At 36.3% G+C, this 15975-nt stretch overlaps 2 protein-coding genes across 2 annotated transcripts; one reads left to right on the top strand and one right to left on the bottom strand.

The window, feature by feature from the left end:
• LOC120014740 (ethylene receptor 2-like) lies at positions 1–3801 on the top strand. Its single transcript, XM_038866780.1, has 3 exons — positions 1–352; positions 720–2594; positions 3007–3801. The coding sequence occupies exons 2-3, from the start codon at positions 852–854 to the stop codon at positions 3547–3549; spliced, it is 2286 nt and encodes a 761-aa protein (XP_038722708.1). The 5' UTR covers positions 1–352; positions 720–851; the 3' UTR covers positions 3550–3801.
• A 9041-nt stretch (positions 3802–12842) lies between these two features.
• On the bottom strand, positions 12843–14156 carry LOC120015580 (AT-hook motif nuclear-localized protein 20-like). The gene has a single exon (XM_038868068.1). The coding sequence runs from the start codon at positions 13848–13850 to the stop codon at positions 13074–13076; it is 777 nt and encodes a 258-aa protein (XP_038723996.1). The 5' UTR covers positions 13851–14156; the 3' UTR covers positions 12843–13073.
• Positions 14157–15975: the final 1819 nt, after the last annotated feature.

Below are 15975 nucleotides of genomic sequence, written 5' to 3'. Positions count from 1 at the left end.
AGAGAGTCTTCGATCGGAGTCCGTTTGAGGCGACAACCTTGATTGTGGCGGTGGTGGGAGCAGCGTGAAAGCCACCGACTTACGCGACGCGGAGTGGTCGGTTTTCGGTTTCCTGTTGAGAAAACCGCTACTTGCTCTGGCGGTATTGTGCCATTTCGCTTTTGTTGGGATTTGTCGCCCGGTGGGTCCCTTGTTTTAATTTCTTCGATGGAGATATCGGGTAGTAAATATTTTGAGGGCCTGTATCTGGACTCGTTGCTTCTATAAATGCCGGCGAAGGGGAGCCTCTGTGGCTCTGTTTGTGGATCAATTGACATAATCCGGAGCTGGATGTGACTTGAATAATATTCCGGTATGGATTTTTGCTTGATTAGCCTGCATTTCTTCTTCCCTTTGTTCTTTATTTTCCCGAAGAGAACTTAAATCTGTGGGTATTCATCCATGTAGTTAGGGTATTTCCTTTTCTGGAATTTCTTTCCAAAAGGTTTTAGTTTTTGTTTGAGGGGAAATGTCATTTTCTTAGTTACTGTGTTGTTGTTCTCTAATTAATAAAATCGGATATTTTTGGGATTCTTGAAAGGAAAAAACAGAAATTGAAAAAGAGAACTATTTGATTAGAAAAATCTGGATTTGATTAATTTTGGGAATTAGGAGGTACAGTATTAGATCTCTTGTAAAGTTCTTAAACGTTTGTTGGGTTTTTCAATTTTGTTTCACAGGATATAAAATTTAAGGATTGGGGTTTTGAGGTTCCAATGAAGGCAGCCTTGGGTTTTTGAAACCTATCCTTCTAGTTTCGAATTCAAATGAATTGAAGCGGCTAGAAGCAATAAGTTGTCAATCTGTTTGCAATGTTGAGGATATTGGCACCTGGGCTTTTGATTTCATCTCTCCTTATAACTGGATCTGCGGCCAATAGTGGCTTCCCGAGATGTAATTGTGACGATGAAGGGAGCCTATGGAGCATTGAGAGCATTCTGGAATGTCAAAGAGTGAGTGATCTCTTGATTGCTGTGGCCTACTTTTCGATTCCTCTTGAGCTGTTGTACTTTGTGAGCTGCTCGAATGTTCCATTCAAGTGGGTCCTGTTTGAGTTCATTGCCTTCATCGTCCTCTGTGGTTTGACTCATCTGCTAAATGGCTGGACCTACGTCGAACACCCATTTCGGCTCATGCTAGCCCTCACTGTATTCAAGATCTTAACTGCTCTGGTATCGTGTGCCACTGCCATTACACTTATTACCCTTATTCCTTTACTTCTCAAAGTCAAGGTTAGGGAATTCATGTTGAAGAAAAAAGCTTGGGATCTTGGGCGTGAGGTTGGGATGATAATGAAACAGAAAGAAGCTGGTTTACATGTTTCTATGCTTACACAAGAGATCCGGAAGTCCCTTGATAGGCATACGATTTTGTATACGACATTGGTTGAGCTATCTAAGACTTTGGGCTTGCAAAATTGTGCTGTTTGGATGCCTAATGAGACCAATTCTCAGATGAATTTAACTCATGAGCTGAATAGGAGGAATTTCTATAGTTGTTCTTTACCAATTACTGATCCGGATGTTGAGAGGATTACAAATAGCGACGGAGTAAATATCCTTGCACCCGTGTCGGCGCTAGCTGCTGCAAGTTGTGGAGAATCTGGTGAGCCGGGTCCAGTCGCTGCAATTAGGGTTCCAGTGCTTCATGGTTCCAATTTCAAAGGGGGAACTCCAGAGTTAGTCCAGACTTGTTATGGCATATTGGTTTTAGTCCTTCCAAGCCAGCAGCAAAGATCTTGGAGCAACCAGGAAGTAGAGATAATTAGAGTGGTTGCTGATCAGGTGGCTGTGGCTCTCTCTCATGCAGCAGTTCTTGAAGAGTCCCAGCTGATGAGGGAAAAACTGGAGGAGCAGAATCGAGCACTGCAGCAGGAAAAGAAAAATGCTATGATGGCAAGCCAAGCTAGAAACTCATTTCAGAAGGTTATGAGTGATGGCATGAGGAGGCCAATGCACTCAATTTTGGGTTTGCTTTCAATGATGCAAGATGGGAATTTGAGTACCAATCAACGACTTATTGTTGATGCAATGCTGAAGACAAGCGATGTTTTATCTGCCTTGGTAAACGATGTGATGGAGATTTCAACAAAAAATAGTGGTAGGTTTCCATTGGAGATGAGATCTTTCAGCTTGCACGCCATGATTAGAGAAGCAGCTTGCCTTTCCAAGTGCTTGTGTGTTTATAGGGGATTTGGTTTCTCGACTGAGGTTGACAAGACTTTACCTGATCATGTCATGGGTGATGAAAGAAGGGTTTTTCAAGTGATCTTGCATATGGTTGGGAATCTGTTGAACAGCAACAATGGAAGAGGGTCTGTGATACTTCGAGTTCTATCAGTGGGTGGAAGTCAGGAATGGAGTGATCAAAGACGAGCAGGCTGGAAACGGAGCTCATCTGATGGGGATATATATGTTAGATTTGAAATCGGGGTACAGAATAGTGGTTCTCAATCGGAGGCTTCAAGTTCAGCAATGCAGCTTGGTAGCAAAAGGTACGCAAGCGAGGGACATGACGAGGGCCTGAGCTTCAGTATTTGTAAAAAAATTGTGCAGGTAAGAACTGTAGATTGTGTGTTTTTCTGCCTTTTCTTTTCTTCCTCTTCAATGTCAATGATTGTAGAAGCAACGTATCTTTTGAGTGAGCTAATGTGCATTTGGATAATTATCAGCATTCCAATGCTACTCCATGATTATCGTGGAGAAATCATTTTGATGCCCATACATACTTCTCTTCTCTTACATAATGGTAGAATATTCAAACGAGCAACCTTGAGCTTTAAAATTATATGTGGTTTAAGAAGCTTTAGTTTTATTGCCATTTGATTTCCAAATAATGTAATGTTGGTATGTTTCCTACTTGGCTTGCATGTCTGATTGTTCATTTTAACTGTATGTTGCTTGGAGATTATATTTACTCTCGTTTGAATGTTCTCGTTCCTCATTTCTTACTGTCTTATAATGGCAGTTGATGCAAGGTAACATCTGGGTTGTCCCAAACCCTCACGGGGATGCCCAAAGCATGGCACTTGTCCTGCGGTTTCAACTCCGACCATCCATTGCAATAGGTATCTCAGAATCTGGAGAATCTTTGGAGCACCCAAACTCCACCTCCGTTTTTAGAGGCTTGCAGGTCCTTTTAGCTGATGACGATGACATGAATAGAGCTGTAACACGGAGGCTGCTTGAGAAACTTGGTTGCGCTGTGTATGCTGTTTCGTCTGGTTTTGAGTGCCTTAGTGCTGTCAGCCCATCGACTTCGTCGTTTCAGATCATTCTTCTGGATCTTCAGATGCCTGAGTTGGACGGATACGAAATGGCGATGAGAATTAGGAAGTTTCGAAGCCGTAGCTGGCCATTGATTGTGGCCTTGACGGTTAGTGCTGATGAAGACGTGAGAGAGAGATGCTTACAGAGTGGGATTAGCGGAGTCATTCGAAAACCGGTCCAGTTGCAAGGAATTGCCAATGAGCTTCGGAGAGTCTTGATGCTTGCAAACAAAGTTGTGTGATATTAAAGAAGTTGAAGCGGCCTGGATCATTCAAATCCATCCTGGGTCTTTTGATAGAATAAGCATACAGTAGCACTGTTTAGCACCTGAAATGAAATCCCCCATGAACTTGCAGCTTATAGATGTTACATACTCAGCATTCAGAAACAATGGTATACAGTTGGCTTCTTCTTCTTGTTGCTCTTTGTCTTCTCATTACATAGATTTTTTTTGCACAATTATATGACCAAAGGTAATTGAAGTTTTTCGACACAGTCGCTGCTAATAAAAAAAAAGATTGCTGGACATGGAAATAATTGGAGCCATAACGATGCCATGTTGGAACTGGGGGAGGTGGACATGTGCGTAGGTTCTGGTGTACCAAAATTTTAAATGTGTAGTAGTATTTAGTATAACGAATTTGATAATATAATTTTTGTTTGAATTTTGTTTCAAGTCAAAAATATATAATTGGATTTGTTAATACAAAATACTATATATTTATGATTTTTTTCGGGTTTATCTAAATTTTTTTTGTACTACCCTCAATTCCTCCTGGCATCATATTGGGACCCAAAAAAAAATCTTGCAGGCTGTTATTATAGATGTTAACTCTTTTTTTTTTTAAAATGTTTTTAAGAAAAAACTTAAAACAAAAATGCTGAGAACTAGAACATAATAATTGCGGAATCAACGATTATTATTTCATTTTATTTTTCATATTCTAATGTCAAGATTAATTAATTGATGACGCTGGATCTCCAATTTGAATTTCAAAATTATGTAGGCCTATTCTTTCATTAAAGTCACTAATGGACATTTTTCATGTGCCCCTCTCCAGCAATTTTGTCACGTGTAATTAGTGCGGAAATTTTCATGTGTTCCTCTCCATACGCAACCATATCTTGCGGTCTTTGTTTGCCGTGAATTCAGTATATTTATCGTCCGCCTACATATGTTTTGTTAAACATCCATACATTAATTGGTTAAAGAACTAACTCCAATTCCGTCACGTTGAAATTGTGCACAGTTTTATGGTCCAGTTGCTCTCTCTCTCTCCAATAGCTGCACTTACTTACCTTATTGTGAATTGTCATTTCTTGTGGAACAAAAAGGGGAAAGTTTGAACGTGTCATATTTGATATTTCTGTAGACAAATATCCACCCACGTGCCTCGCACGTGTTCTAGTTAGGAACTGACTGGTCGGTCATTGAGAAGGTTGAAGGGAAACCAGAAAAAAAGAAGAAAGATTTTATCAAAGTCTAGTTTGCTTTGAATGGATGATTTTTAAAACCATGCATGAATCGTACTACGTATGTGGACGCTTTGTGTTTATTATTAGTATTATTACACACCACGTGGACTTTTGTCTTTTGTAAGATTTTTTTAATTGCAAAAATAGAAAAAAGAGGATGTGATGTAATGTAATGTAATGTGCCATGAATTGGACTAATAAAGCTATTCTAAAATAATAATAATAATAATAATTATTATTATTATTATTATTATTTTTTACTTGATGAGGATGGATACTCTTGTTGGAATTTTGTTAACTTTTTCTTGAATTCATTCTATTATTCCCTGGAAAATTTGTATTTTAGGTGTCTCTCTCTCTCTCTCACTTTCACACACTATATATTCTCTCTCACGATTATCCCATACGTCTCACCCATATCATTCTCCATGGAGTCCCCACACCTTTTAATTATATATTTTCGAGATAAATGTGTCCCCCAAAATAGTGTTAATGTTATGGTAATTATAATTCGAAGATAGAGTAGGCAGAAGTAAAAGTAAAATGAGATAAGATAGAAGTTTGGCCCAAATCAATTGTGATATTGTTTGTTTTGATATTTTGGATTTAAGACCCGTACGATTTTATCCTTATTAAAAGATCCTTAAGTATTAAAGTGTTGGGTTTGATTTATAAACCAAATCTATATACTATATAAAGTGGAATATCAACAAAATTGAAGAAGCATCCTTATGTTGCCACGTCATCAAATAAGCTTCATAGGAGTTGGACACAAGGATTATTATCAAATTTAAAAAAATGATCAAATATTCAATGCATTAAATATCAATTTAAAAAAAAAGGCAAATGACCTCTTACAATCCTACAATTCGAAATGGTTCTTTCAAATCTATGGGTTAAATATCAATTAAAAAGAAAAAAGGAAAAAGGAAATGACCCTTACAATCCTATCCTGGATTATTTAATGCATTAAATATCAATTAAAAAGAAAAATACCATTACAATCCTGCACAATTTTCCTCTCTACTTTCTCTCATCATTTCTAAAGATAATTTTTCTCACCATCAATCCCCCTTTTCGTCGATGAGAAATTGAGTGACTACTCTAATATGATAATGAAGATTGGAATTCACACATGTCGGAATGTCAACTGCATCAATGCATATACGATGAGCATTGGAATTTAGACACATTGGATTCTATATTTCTCTATAAACAAACATTATAAATCTTTAAATCGTAAGCAACTTCAAAGCTTTAGCTATGGAGTCACAAATAAATGATACTAATTAACAACTTGAGGGAAACCCATTTTGCTAAAAAAGAGCTTTCTTGGGACTAAAACTCCATGTACCATATAAATGCTAAAACCCTTTGTTATTTGTAAAGATATGTTTAAAGCATGTAAATGATCCAAGTATGTAAAATTTTAAGCAGAACCAAATGCACACAATTATATCATTATCCAATTTATAAATAAAGTTAATATGGATGGATTGGATCGAATTTTTGCACAAGGTATCTTCATTTTTTTTCCCTCATTTTTCATTATTACTAGAAACAGAGAAAAAAAAATATGAAGAAAGATTTTGAGGATCAATAAAAAAAACTTGGTAAAATAAACGATGATTGGCCTCACTCTTGTCACACTCAACTTGTCCATACTTTATTGCAGATGAGATACCCAGGGAGGGAGTATGATATATATATATATATATATATATATATATATATATATATATATATATATATATATAGTGGTGTGGTAGCTAGGGGGTCTGTATCTCAAATAAAATAGAGCCCCAACTTTTGTCATTTAACGGCATTAGATTGTATCAACTATAAAATTCTATCAAGTGATATACATTAACTACTTTTAGCAACTTTAAAATCTATGTTTATAATATTCAATGGAGAGACTAGATAGACATGGACACCTGCTGGAGATGGGCTGACATACTCAAACCCCCCACTTTTTATTTTATTTTATATTTCATGCGTCGAGCGGAGAAGCATCCTAATCTCTTTAACATATAATATAATATTCACCACACAGATTATCTTGTTTGGCACAACTTATCAGCTAGTTTCTATAAACTCTAATAAGTTTTAAAAAAATAAATTTTAAATCAAAACTTATTTTAGAATTTGAGTTTCTTTTCTTCTTCTTTTTTATTAATATAATATTATAAATTTTATATTTTATACTTTAAACTAAATTTAAATAGATTTTTCTTATAACTTATTAGTTAGCTTATATTATAAATTTCGTCAAACACATGATAACTTATTTAACAGTTTATAAATTAACTTATTTTTAACAGTTTATAAGTTCACTTATTTTGGCAACAAATAAACTCTGTCAAACAGAACAAATCAATGGAGTAGGAGAGCAAGGACTCCAACTAATATGTCATGCTCCCATAGCTTATACGTTCAACTATAAATTAAATTATTATCTTGGGACGAATAAAATGGTTAAATCAAATGAGAAGCAAATTTCTTAATGATATTTAAAAAAAAAAAAAAAGAGAACTGAGGGACTCAGTCCTACCCAAAGACGGACCCAAGGTTGTGGGTGAGTGGGAACCAATAATTAGACAGAATAATGTTACGCACATCGCACATCGGTTAGATGTGGGTGTGAAGTTCTAAATATAAGGGGATCTAACTCTCTTAACAATTAGCAACAGTTTTCCTAATGGTAGGGCCACGGGCCCGAGCCTGTAAGGGTTGTTGTTGGACCGGATTCCTAGACCCATTATGAGATGGGCTTGGGAGGACAAATCCTTGTGGGTCTTGGCCCAAAGCGAACAAACTGCTAATTGTTAAGGTGGGAAGCGTTGTTCGTATCATTTGGTATCGGAGCAGGTCATGGATGAGCAATGGGTTAATCAATTGGAGGGTCGCTTAGATAGCATCACCACGGAGGTGCAAGATGTTCGTGTTGTGGTTGTCGCATTGAACAACATGTGGGATGTTATGTGAGCGGGTTGAAGGATAATATTAGAATGAATGTTATGACCTCTCGGCCAACCACTCTCTCCTCTGTCGTTGGACTTGCAAGGTTGTACGAGGCGAGACATCAAGCCGTTAAACATCCACCATCCGACGACGACAACAAGAGCATCTCATTGACCAGCCAATCTCCTAACCAGTCAACAATCCCTCCCGTTAGAAGGCTCTCACCAATAGAGCTGAAGGGGAGAAGGGATAAAGGGTTGTGTTTTAATTGTGACGAGAAGTTTGGTCCAGGACGCCAATGTAAGAAATTGTTTCTCATTGAAGATTGTTGGGCTAAAGAATATGATGCAGAAGAGGTAAAAGAAGGCCAACAAGGATCATTTGATATGAACTTACGTTAACCTAATTACCCTTAGGGACAAGGGTCATTTGGGAAGGAGGGAGATGTTAGAAACATGTATGTTATGGGCTTGTGCTCATGATTACATGCTTGATAAGAGGAGAGGTAATGGATGTGTGATGTGCGTAACAAATAATAATAATAATTATTATTATATAAATTTATGTAAACAAAAACAAGCGTGATATATAATACAAGGTCAAGGCGATAATATTTTGATCGAATTCCCAATGAAGTTATTATATAATATTACTAAAACATGAGAATTCGGAAAAAAAAACAATTATAATCATTTTATCAAATTTATGAATATGATTTTTATTTTTGTGTTAACGTTAACAATATAGATACAACTCAAGAAAAAAAACCGGGGGTTAAACAACATGCAATGTCGTTTTTTACTTGGTTCTTCTCACAACTCGACTTATTAAACTTTTACGTACTAATTCCTGATGCCTGTTATTCAAAAGTAGGTAGTTTGAGCTGCGGTAACTCTGATTCAGATACTAGAAACTGTTGAAATTTACTAAAAATCCTGATTCACTAAACGACATTCAAGGCCGCCCGTGATAGACAAAAGAGACCTGCTGGTGAATTGAACTCAATCCATGACCATTCGTAAGCAAAAGTAACGCCTAAATCTGGTAGAAATCCTAAGCCCAAATCAAATCATACGACTCATAAAAGCCCAATTAAAGATAGTAGTAGTGACCTTAATTTACGATCACACATTACCAAATTAGTCCACAAATCTCATTGAAATCCTAAACCTAATAAAGTCGCAGTCATAACTCATTTTCCTTCTTTATCCAAATATGGGCCGTACATATTTGGATGAAGAAGTAATCATCCTAATCTCTCTTGATTAGAAAGAAACAAAACAAAAGCTAAGCTGTCACAGAGCAGAACACCGACATAATCACTGACACGCGATGGCTACCAACTACCAAGTCAAAAGACTCAAAACTCCAGAAGGTCAATTTTTGTTGTCTGCAGGCGGCCGGCATATTACTAGGGGCAGATGCACGTTTTAGTTAAAGCAACTACAATTGCCCGGGATAGGGAGCTGGAATTATTCCAAGAATTTCATCAGATCTACACCATCCAATGCAACAATGTATTGATTTGACAACACTACACCCACACCATTTAATGGTGTAGATCTGGTGGAATTGCTGGAATAATTCCAGCAAATCCTTTTCCCAATTGCCCTGCCTCTTATACTTTTGATATTATCAATTTGTTCAATTTTGCCCATTATTTTTTAAAAAACTATCTTATATACTACAATTCTTTGAATTTTTCCCCGTATAAAATTTATTTTTTTTGCTCTTTTTTTTTTATTATTCCAAATTCTTTAAATTTCTATCTACACGTCCACAAGATCCAAAGGACTAAAGGCCACTTAACTAACTTTGTTCTCTATGTTGATCCACAAAACCCAGATGTCCAAACACACTTAACACTTAACTTTGTTGAATTGTTTTCTACCTCTCTTTTGTTTAAGTTGTCTTATTTTGTTTGCTTAATTTTTATTTGTGGAAGTTTCAAACAACTTTTAAATTTATGGTGTCCGGTGCTGGAAGCTTTTGCAGTTACAATAACTAAAGAATTTTGAGTTTTAGCTCATAGTGGAGAGGTAGATATTTAAAAGGACATGTGGTGTAATTAGTGTTACTTGTTGATGTCCCATCTACTAATACTATCCCTATGATAAATGATGGTCATAAGGAGTTTTTTAGCTTTAAATCATGTTAAAACAGCATTCCTCAACAGAAAAAAAAAAACTTCTTTACATAATTTTTTTAAAAATTCTGAGGCGCTGTATATATATATATTTCAGTTTTAATCTTCAATGATGGTAAATTAAAGCAAGATTAACTGTACTATAATGCAATGCATGTGAATTATAATGTTTTAAAATCAATGAGGGTTTCATTATATTTAAAGCACCTCATTTTCTACATTTATATATATATATATATATATATGGATTAATCATTGCTTTGAATCGTTCTATCTTTTGGAATTTTTAGGAACACTTTGACTTTGTAGGATAGTGATACTTACATACATAATTACATTCCCAATAGTTAAGAATATAAATCATATGAATGCAATAATTGAAACACGCCAAAGATTTACTAATATTTTAAAAATATAATAATTTTCAATTGTAGGAGCATGCAACTCATGGCGCACATAATTATATGGTTTTTGAATGTCAAACATGCATCAAATTCCAATGTTCCAAAAGATATGTATTTAGTACAATTTATATATATTAGATAATTAAAGGACAAAATTCTCTTATTTGAACTTAAAATAACAATCTCAAATGTGGATCACTTTTTAATAGTGTGGATAAGTAAAATAACGAGTGTGATTTACTGCTAAGAGTCCTACATATTCCAAACCAGCGATTAAATCATAGGTACGTATTTTAGTATTTATTTTAAGTCCGAATTAAAAAATTCCTCATTAAAAAGGTGTAAAGAAACGAATTTTTAATAACACATATATAATTATATGAATAATTATTGGTTTTGAATTGCATTGACATTACAATATATTTACCGTCCTTCTCCAATAACAACGTCATTGAAATTTATATAAATACTTATACTTCTAATATCCCAAACTCTAAAATATTTTAGATTAAAACTGATTAATTGATGTAGGACTAGTGACACATAAATACAAAGAAAACCTAGTAAATAACTGAAATATCACATTGTAAGGATTGTGCGAAATTTAACTTGGAGACTCGTTTCGATGTGGTTAAAAAGATTAGTGATGTAACCCCTAGTCCCACCCCACTTTTGAAAAATACACTGTTTAGAGTCTCAAAAAAGCCTTTTAATATTTTAGGGATATTTTTTTATAATTTCGTGTTTTTTTTTGGCTATTTTAGGACTGTTGACACAGCGAGCATGTGTGAAATAAGGCTAGCACTCGACAATGCCTCCAAAATTAATCAACGAGAAGCTGAAAACAGCAAATTTTATTTCAGAGTAAATTTTTTTTTTTTTTGAAAGGCCCACAGGTCACACACACGCTAAGCCATGTCAGAGGGGCATGAAGACCACCACAGCGGATGGAAAACTACCCAAATCTTAAACCCCCTTGGTGAGAATAGAACCCTGGACCTCAAGGTCCTGAGCAGATAACCAGACTAACCAGACTATCTCCCATTCTCTATTTCAGAGTAAAATTTGTCCCTTCACAAAAACAAAATAAGAAGCATTTATTGGGTGGAGACTGCCAACCTTAATAGGCCTTCTAAATGGAAAATTAAAAAAAATATTAGGATTGAGTAAAATACAGGAAAATCCCCTCCTAAAAGTCTACAGGCCTTTCGTTTGGGCTTTTGACAATCAACCTGATCCACGAACTCATCTGCTAGACGTTTCACATCTCAGTTGTAGCCGGCTCTAGTGATAATTATATTTTGATATTGAATAAATATATTGAAAGCCTGATAATCTTCTCTCAACTTCTGTAGATTTCAGTGAAATTTCCTTGAATAAATGTTGGTTTAATCTTGTTCCTTGTTTCCGTAAGCATCATTAATCAAATCTTGAATTTTAAATTTATTCTAAAACTCTAAACCCTAACCTTTTTTCTTAACCGAGGATCCACCTAATCCTTCAGATAGTTGAGTGGACAAAAACCTCGGGCCATCAGAATAGCCAGCACCATGCTGGGGCCAGGTAAGGCTAGGGCAAAGCCTATGCAAATAGAGGCCCGAAAGTGGGATAAGACCACAGAACCATGATTCCACAAGTACTAACGTCTTTAATTCTGGTATTCATTTGTCGAATCAACATATCTAAGTGCACTTATTTCTTGGTGTTCATGGGTCAAATCAACAAGTTTAAATAGGTATTATTTTCATCACGCTGCAATGCATCACCAATCATATAAAAAAAAAAGTGCTAAAGCTCATAAAATTGATCACTACATGAAACATGTCTCATTAGAACCAAATAACTACAATAATGCAAGCCCACTTCTTTTTTTTATAAATCTGATATAGTTTTATTGATGATGACGAATTAAGATGGAACATAGGGGTCAGATTAACCCAAAAAAAAAACCTACGTTAGCCAAAGAAAAACTGAACCTAGAACTAGATCTCCAACAATTTTACCAACAGAGCCTTGCCAAAACAACACCATATCCAAAGAGAGAATTGAACCCATAATAGGTCCCCAATCCTCCAAGCATCTGAGTATCCATTCTTGAAGCCAATGCAAGCTTACTTATATGGAAGGTTCCAACATCACTTTCCTTTGAAAAACATTCCCCTTCTCCTCCCAATCGTATGCCCTTAAAAATCAAGTCAGAAGCCACATTGTACGTAGCATCTGAAATTAATCTGCACATAACATTTACAAGCCACATCCTACGTAGAATGTGTATTTAATCTGCACATTATACATGTTCCTGTGAAGTTAATTTCCTCTCAACCAAATATAAATCTTACTCTCTTTTGCCCTTTTCACATAAATAATTTGTAATTACTTCCAAGCGATGGATATATCGCTTTATGGAATCTTAATTATTTCATAAATAAGAATACTGAATTCAACTAGAAGAATGATAATTAATAATCAAATCAGCAGTTGGGAAGAACATTTTGAAAAAAAGAAACTCATAATTCATAATTTTTTATTGCAAACACATAGCTAGCAAAGCAAAAAAAAAAAAACAATAAATTAATGAATAAAACAAGAAAATAATACAGTTATACACTGAACACCATGAGAAATTCCTGGTTTCTTTCTCTTCTTAATTACTAGACATGTATTGATCTTCTCTACCTTGTTTGGAATCAATCCTACCTTGCAATTCAATATCACTAACTAACAAAGAACCTCAAACTCCGATCTAAGTAAATTCGTGAGCTGCACATAACTGTTTTAGTAAGGCAACCTCGCATGATGAGGTGCCCAACCATACGCATCATGCCCTAACTGTCCACCATTAGGCATCAAATTCGGTGGCAGATTAAACAGTGGCAGTGATGGATCCGGAAATCCACTAGATTGTCCACCGCCACTAGCCACCGTTGGCGGTGGTGGTGAAGTATTACTCCCTCCACTTTTGATCTGAACTCCATTTTCATCATCCTCGAGAGGCAATCTCTCGTAAGTGGCATTTGTGAATGTTGCCGCAATGATCATTACTGGTCCAGCTGCCACTAATGCCCCTACAACACTCCCTCCAACCACTTGACATTGCCCGCCCGCTAAGTAAACGGTTAGTCCTGTGGTGCCAGCCGGGGCGGGTTCGGGTAGGAATGATCCTGTTAGCGAGAGAATTTCGAGCCTACCGCGGAGTGCCACAACAGCACTTGGTGCTGCGGGCTGTCTTAGGGTGACATTAGCCACGGTTCCACTTCCGCTGAGCACGCAAATGCCTCTCTGACGCCTTCTGGCGAATTGCGCAACGCTCTCTGCGACGTCGGCTCCTCTGGCTATTTCGATGACGTGGCCGCGGAACGCGTTTGGGTTGTCACGGGTCAGGAAGATGGGTGGTTTTGCCTTGTTTTTTGATCCGGGAGGACGGCCTCTGGGCCTACTCGAACAAATTTCTACGGCTACCTTTCTAGGCTCGTCGCGATCGTCATTGTCGACGGCGCCAGCTCTTATGCTGTTGTTGTTCAGGTTAGGTGAATTGGCTGCCTGGTGATCCATACCCGGCCGGCCCAACTGACCAGTCCACCAGTGATTTGCCAGGTTTGCAAATCTTGAGACCAACACAAGAAATTGAAAAAACAGAGAAAGACGGATGTTTAATACTACGTAAACTTGACCTCAATGTTCCTGCAGACGATGATGAATGACCGCAACAGCTGTGATATCTTTGTTTTCTTCACTGGATGTAGTTTTGAGATCAGAAAAGTCAAAGCAATAACTTAGTAAGAAACACAGCGCTGCAAAATAGCTAAGCAAGCTTAGGCTCTTGATGTACTCTTAGAGACAGAGAGAGAGAGAGAGAGAGAGAGAGAGAGAGAGAGAGAGAGAGAGAGAATTATTGGTCATGGAATCAAGTATAAAGAAACAGAGAAAAGTTAGAGAGTGCTTCCTCAATTGATAATTTGATGAAAGAGATCACTAACCACAAAGAGAGGAGAGAGGGGGAGTGTGAATATTTTAAGCATAAGATTAGGACCAACTATAGGTAGAACAAGGAAAGCAATGGATCAAATTGCTTTTATTGTGCATGGTTTTTTGGTGCTTCACTGCCAATCTGTGTTGTGTTTTTATTAATTATCTCTTCGAAAGTATGAAAAATAACACTAACAACAAGTTTCGTCTAAGTATATGTATTGTATGTATGTGTAGTTGCGTGAGTGTATACTGAGAGAAAGTTCTCCTTTAGAAAGAGGAGGTGTTGGAAACTAGGGTTTTTGGTGGGGACGAGTGCAGGTGGTCGTTTTCTGATGCCCCTACCTTTCAAAATCAAGAATGGACCGAGTATGGGTTTGTGTGCTTGTTGTACGTACTACGTTGTCCCGCACACCGACACATACTTTTCATGCTCCGTGTGGTCTGTCTTTCTACTTATATAAACCCACACGATCTTGGAGACTTGGACTATTACTCACTCGTTTTCTTTCCCCTCAAATATTACAACTACTGAAAAGAAATTAAACGAATATATTTGTGTTTTGAAAGATTGGGTTATTAAAATCAACAGTGCTAAGTGTTCCAGCGATTGAGATCACAATGATCCCAATTGTTGAGATGTGTATAGATATACAGTATTTAAAATGTATGTGAATCCCATCATATACATTTTAATTTTTATCCACACACTTTAACAACTCGAATTATTAAGATATCAATTGCTGTCACGTTTATCTTTTTCATATTAAAATATGTTTAATTGGGTGAAAGAAGATATATAGTGACGTGTACTCCACGACAAGAACAAGAGTCTCATCATCAAAGAGAGATTGAAAGAAAAAGAAAAGCTGGCATGGATTGCTATGCTGCTTTGAGCTTCCCCCACCGCACAAGTTTTCTTTTTAATTATTGTTATTCCCTTTGATCACTTTTATTAATATAATCATATAATATGAGGTCTACATTTCATTAATGGAGACTTGGTGGATTCTATTTCAAACTAATGTTGACAATTTTTTAGATTGGAAGTAGGAGCACCGGTTCCAGAACCGAAACACCAAAAAAATTTGAAGAAAAAATATAAATGTATAGTATTTATCATGATGAATTGAATTTTATATTTTTTTTATTCACAATAAAAATTAAATTCTTCACAATCGAAAATTTAATGTTTTGAGTTTATATTTGACGATCTAGAATTATCATGTTTTTTCATGTTAAATTTGATTTTTTTTTGCTAATTAACATCACTATCTTCCAAGTGGTGGGTTAGTGGAGTGGGGAAGGAGAATTTATTTAACAACGATCGTTGTTTGATATCGTTAACTCTTAACGTAAATGGGAGGTAGTGAGTTCAAGTCTCATGGGTGTTTCTATTATCATGATTTGCGAAGCGTGTGCAAATTTCACCCTATATTATCTTCTTGCACTAAATCTCGGCCCAGGTCTCAATTGGTTTATGAGAATTGCGGGGTCTTTCAGTGGACAACTAGATGGATTCCACATCACGAGAAAAGGATAATCTATTTGTTTTGATTCCTCTCATTAACGTGGTGATCAGGGGATTATTTTATTATTAGGAGACTCAATAATTATTGAACCAATTGTGGGTTCCATGCTTCCATTGATTTGCACCTTTGATGTTGCTAATTAAATTAATTTTCTATTAAGATTTGTTGTTATAAGCAGT

Source organism: Tripterygium wilfordii, chromosome 14 (genome assembly GCF_013401445.1).
Source record: "Tripterygium wilfordii isolate XIE 37 chromosome 14, ASM1340144v1, whole genome shotgun sequence".
Taxonomy (NCBI): domain Eukaryota; kingdom Viridiplantae; phylum Streptophyta; class Magnoliopsida; order Celastrales; family Celastraceae; genus Tripterygium; species Tripterygium wilfordii.
This window is presented reverse-complemented; position numbering and strand designations above follow the sequence as displayed.

What these genes read in the sequence shown, in the direction of transcription:
- LOC120014740 (XM_038866780.1), top strand. Translation starts at nt 852, where the DNA reads ATGTTGAGGATATTGGCACCTGGGCTTTTGATTTCATCTCTCCTTATA. An exon ending in TTTGTAAAAAAATTGTGCAG is followed by an intron (nt 2,595 to 3,006) that starts GTAAGAACTGTA and finishes TTATAATGGCAG; the next exon opens with TTGATGCAAGGTAACATCTG.
- LOC120015580 (XM_038868068.1), bottom strand. Translation starts at nt 13,850, where the DNA reads ATGGATCACCAGGCAGCCAATTCACCTAACCTGAACAACAACAGCATA.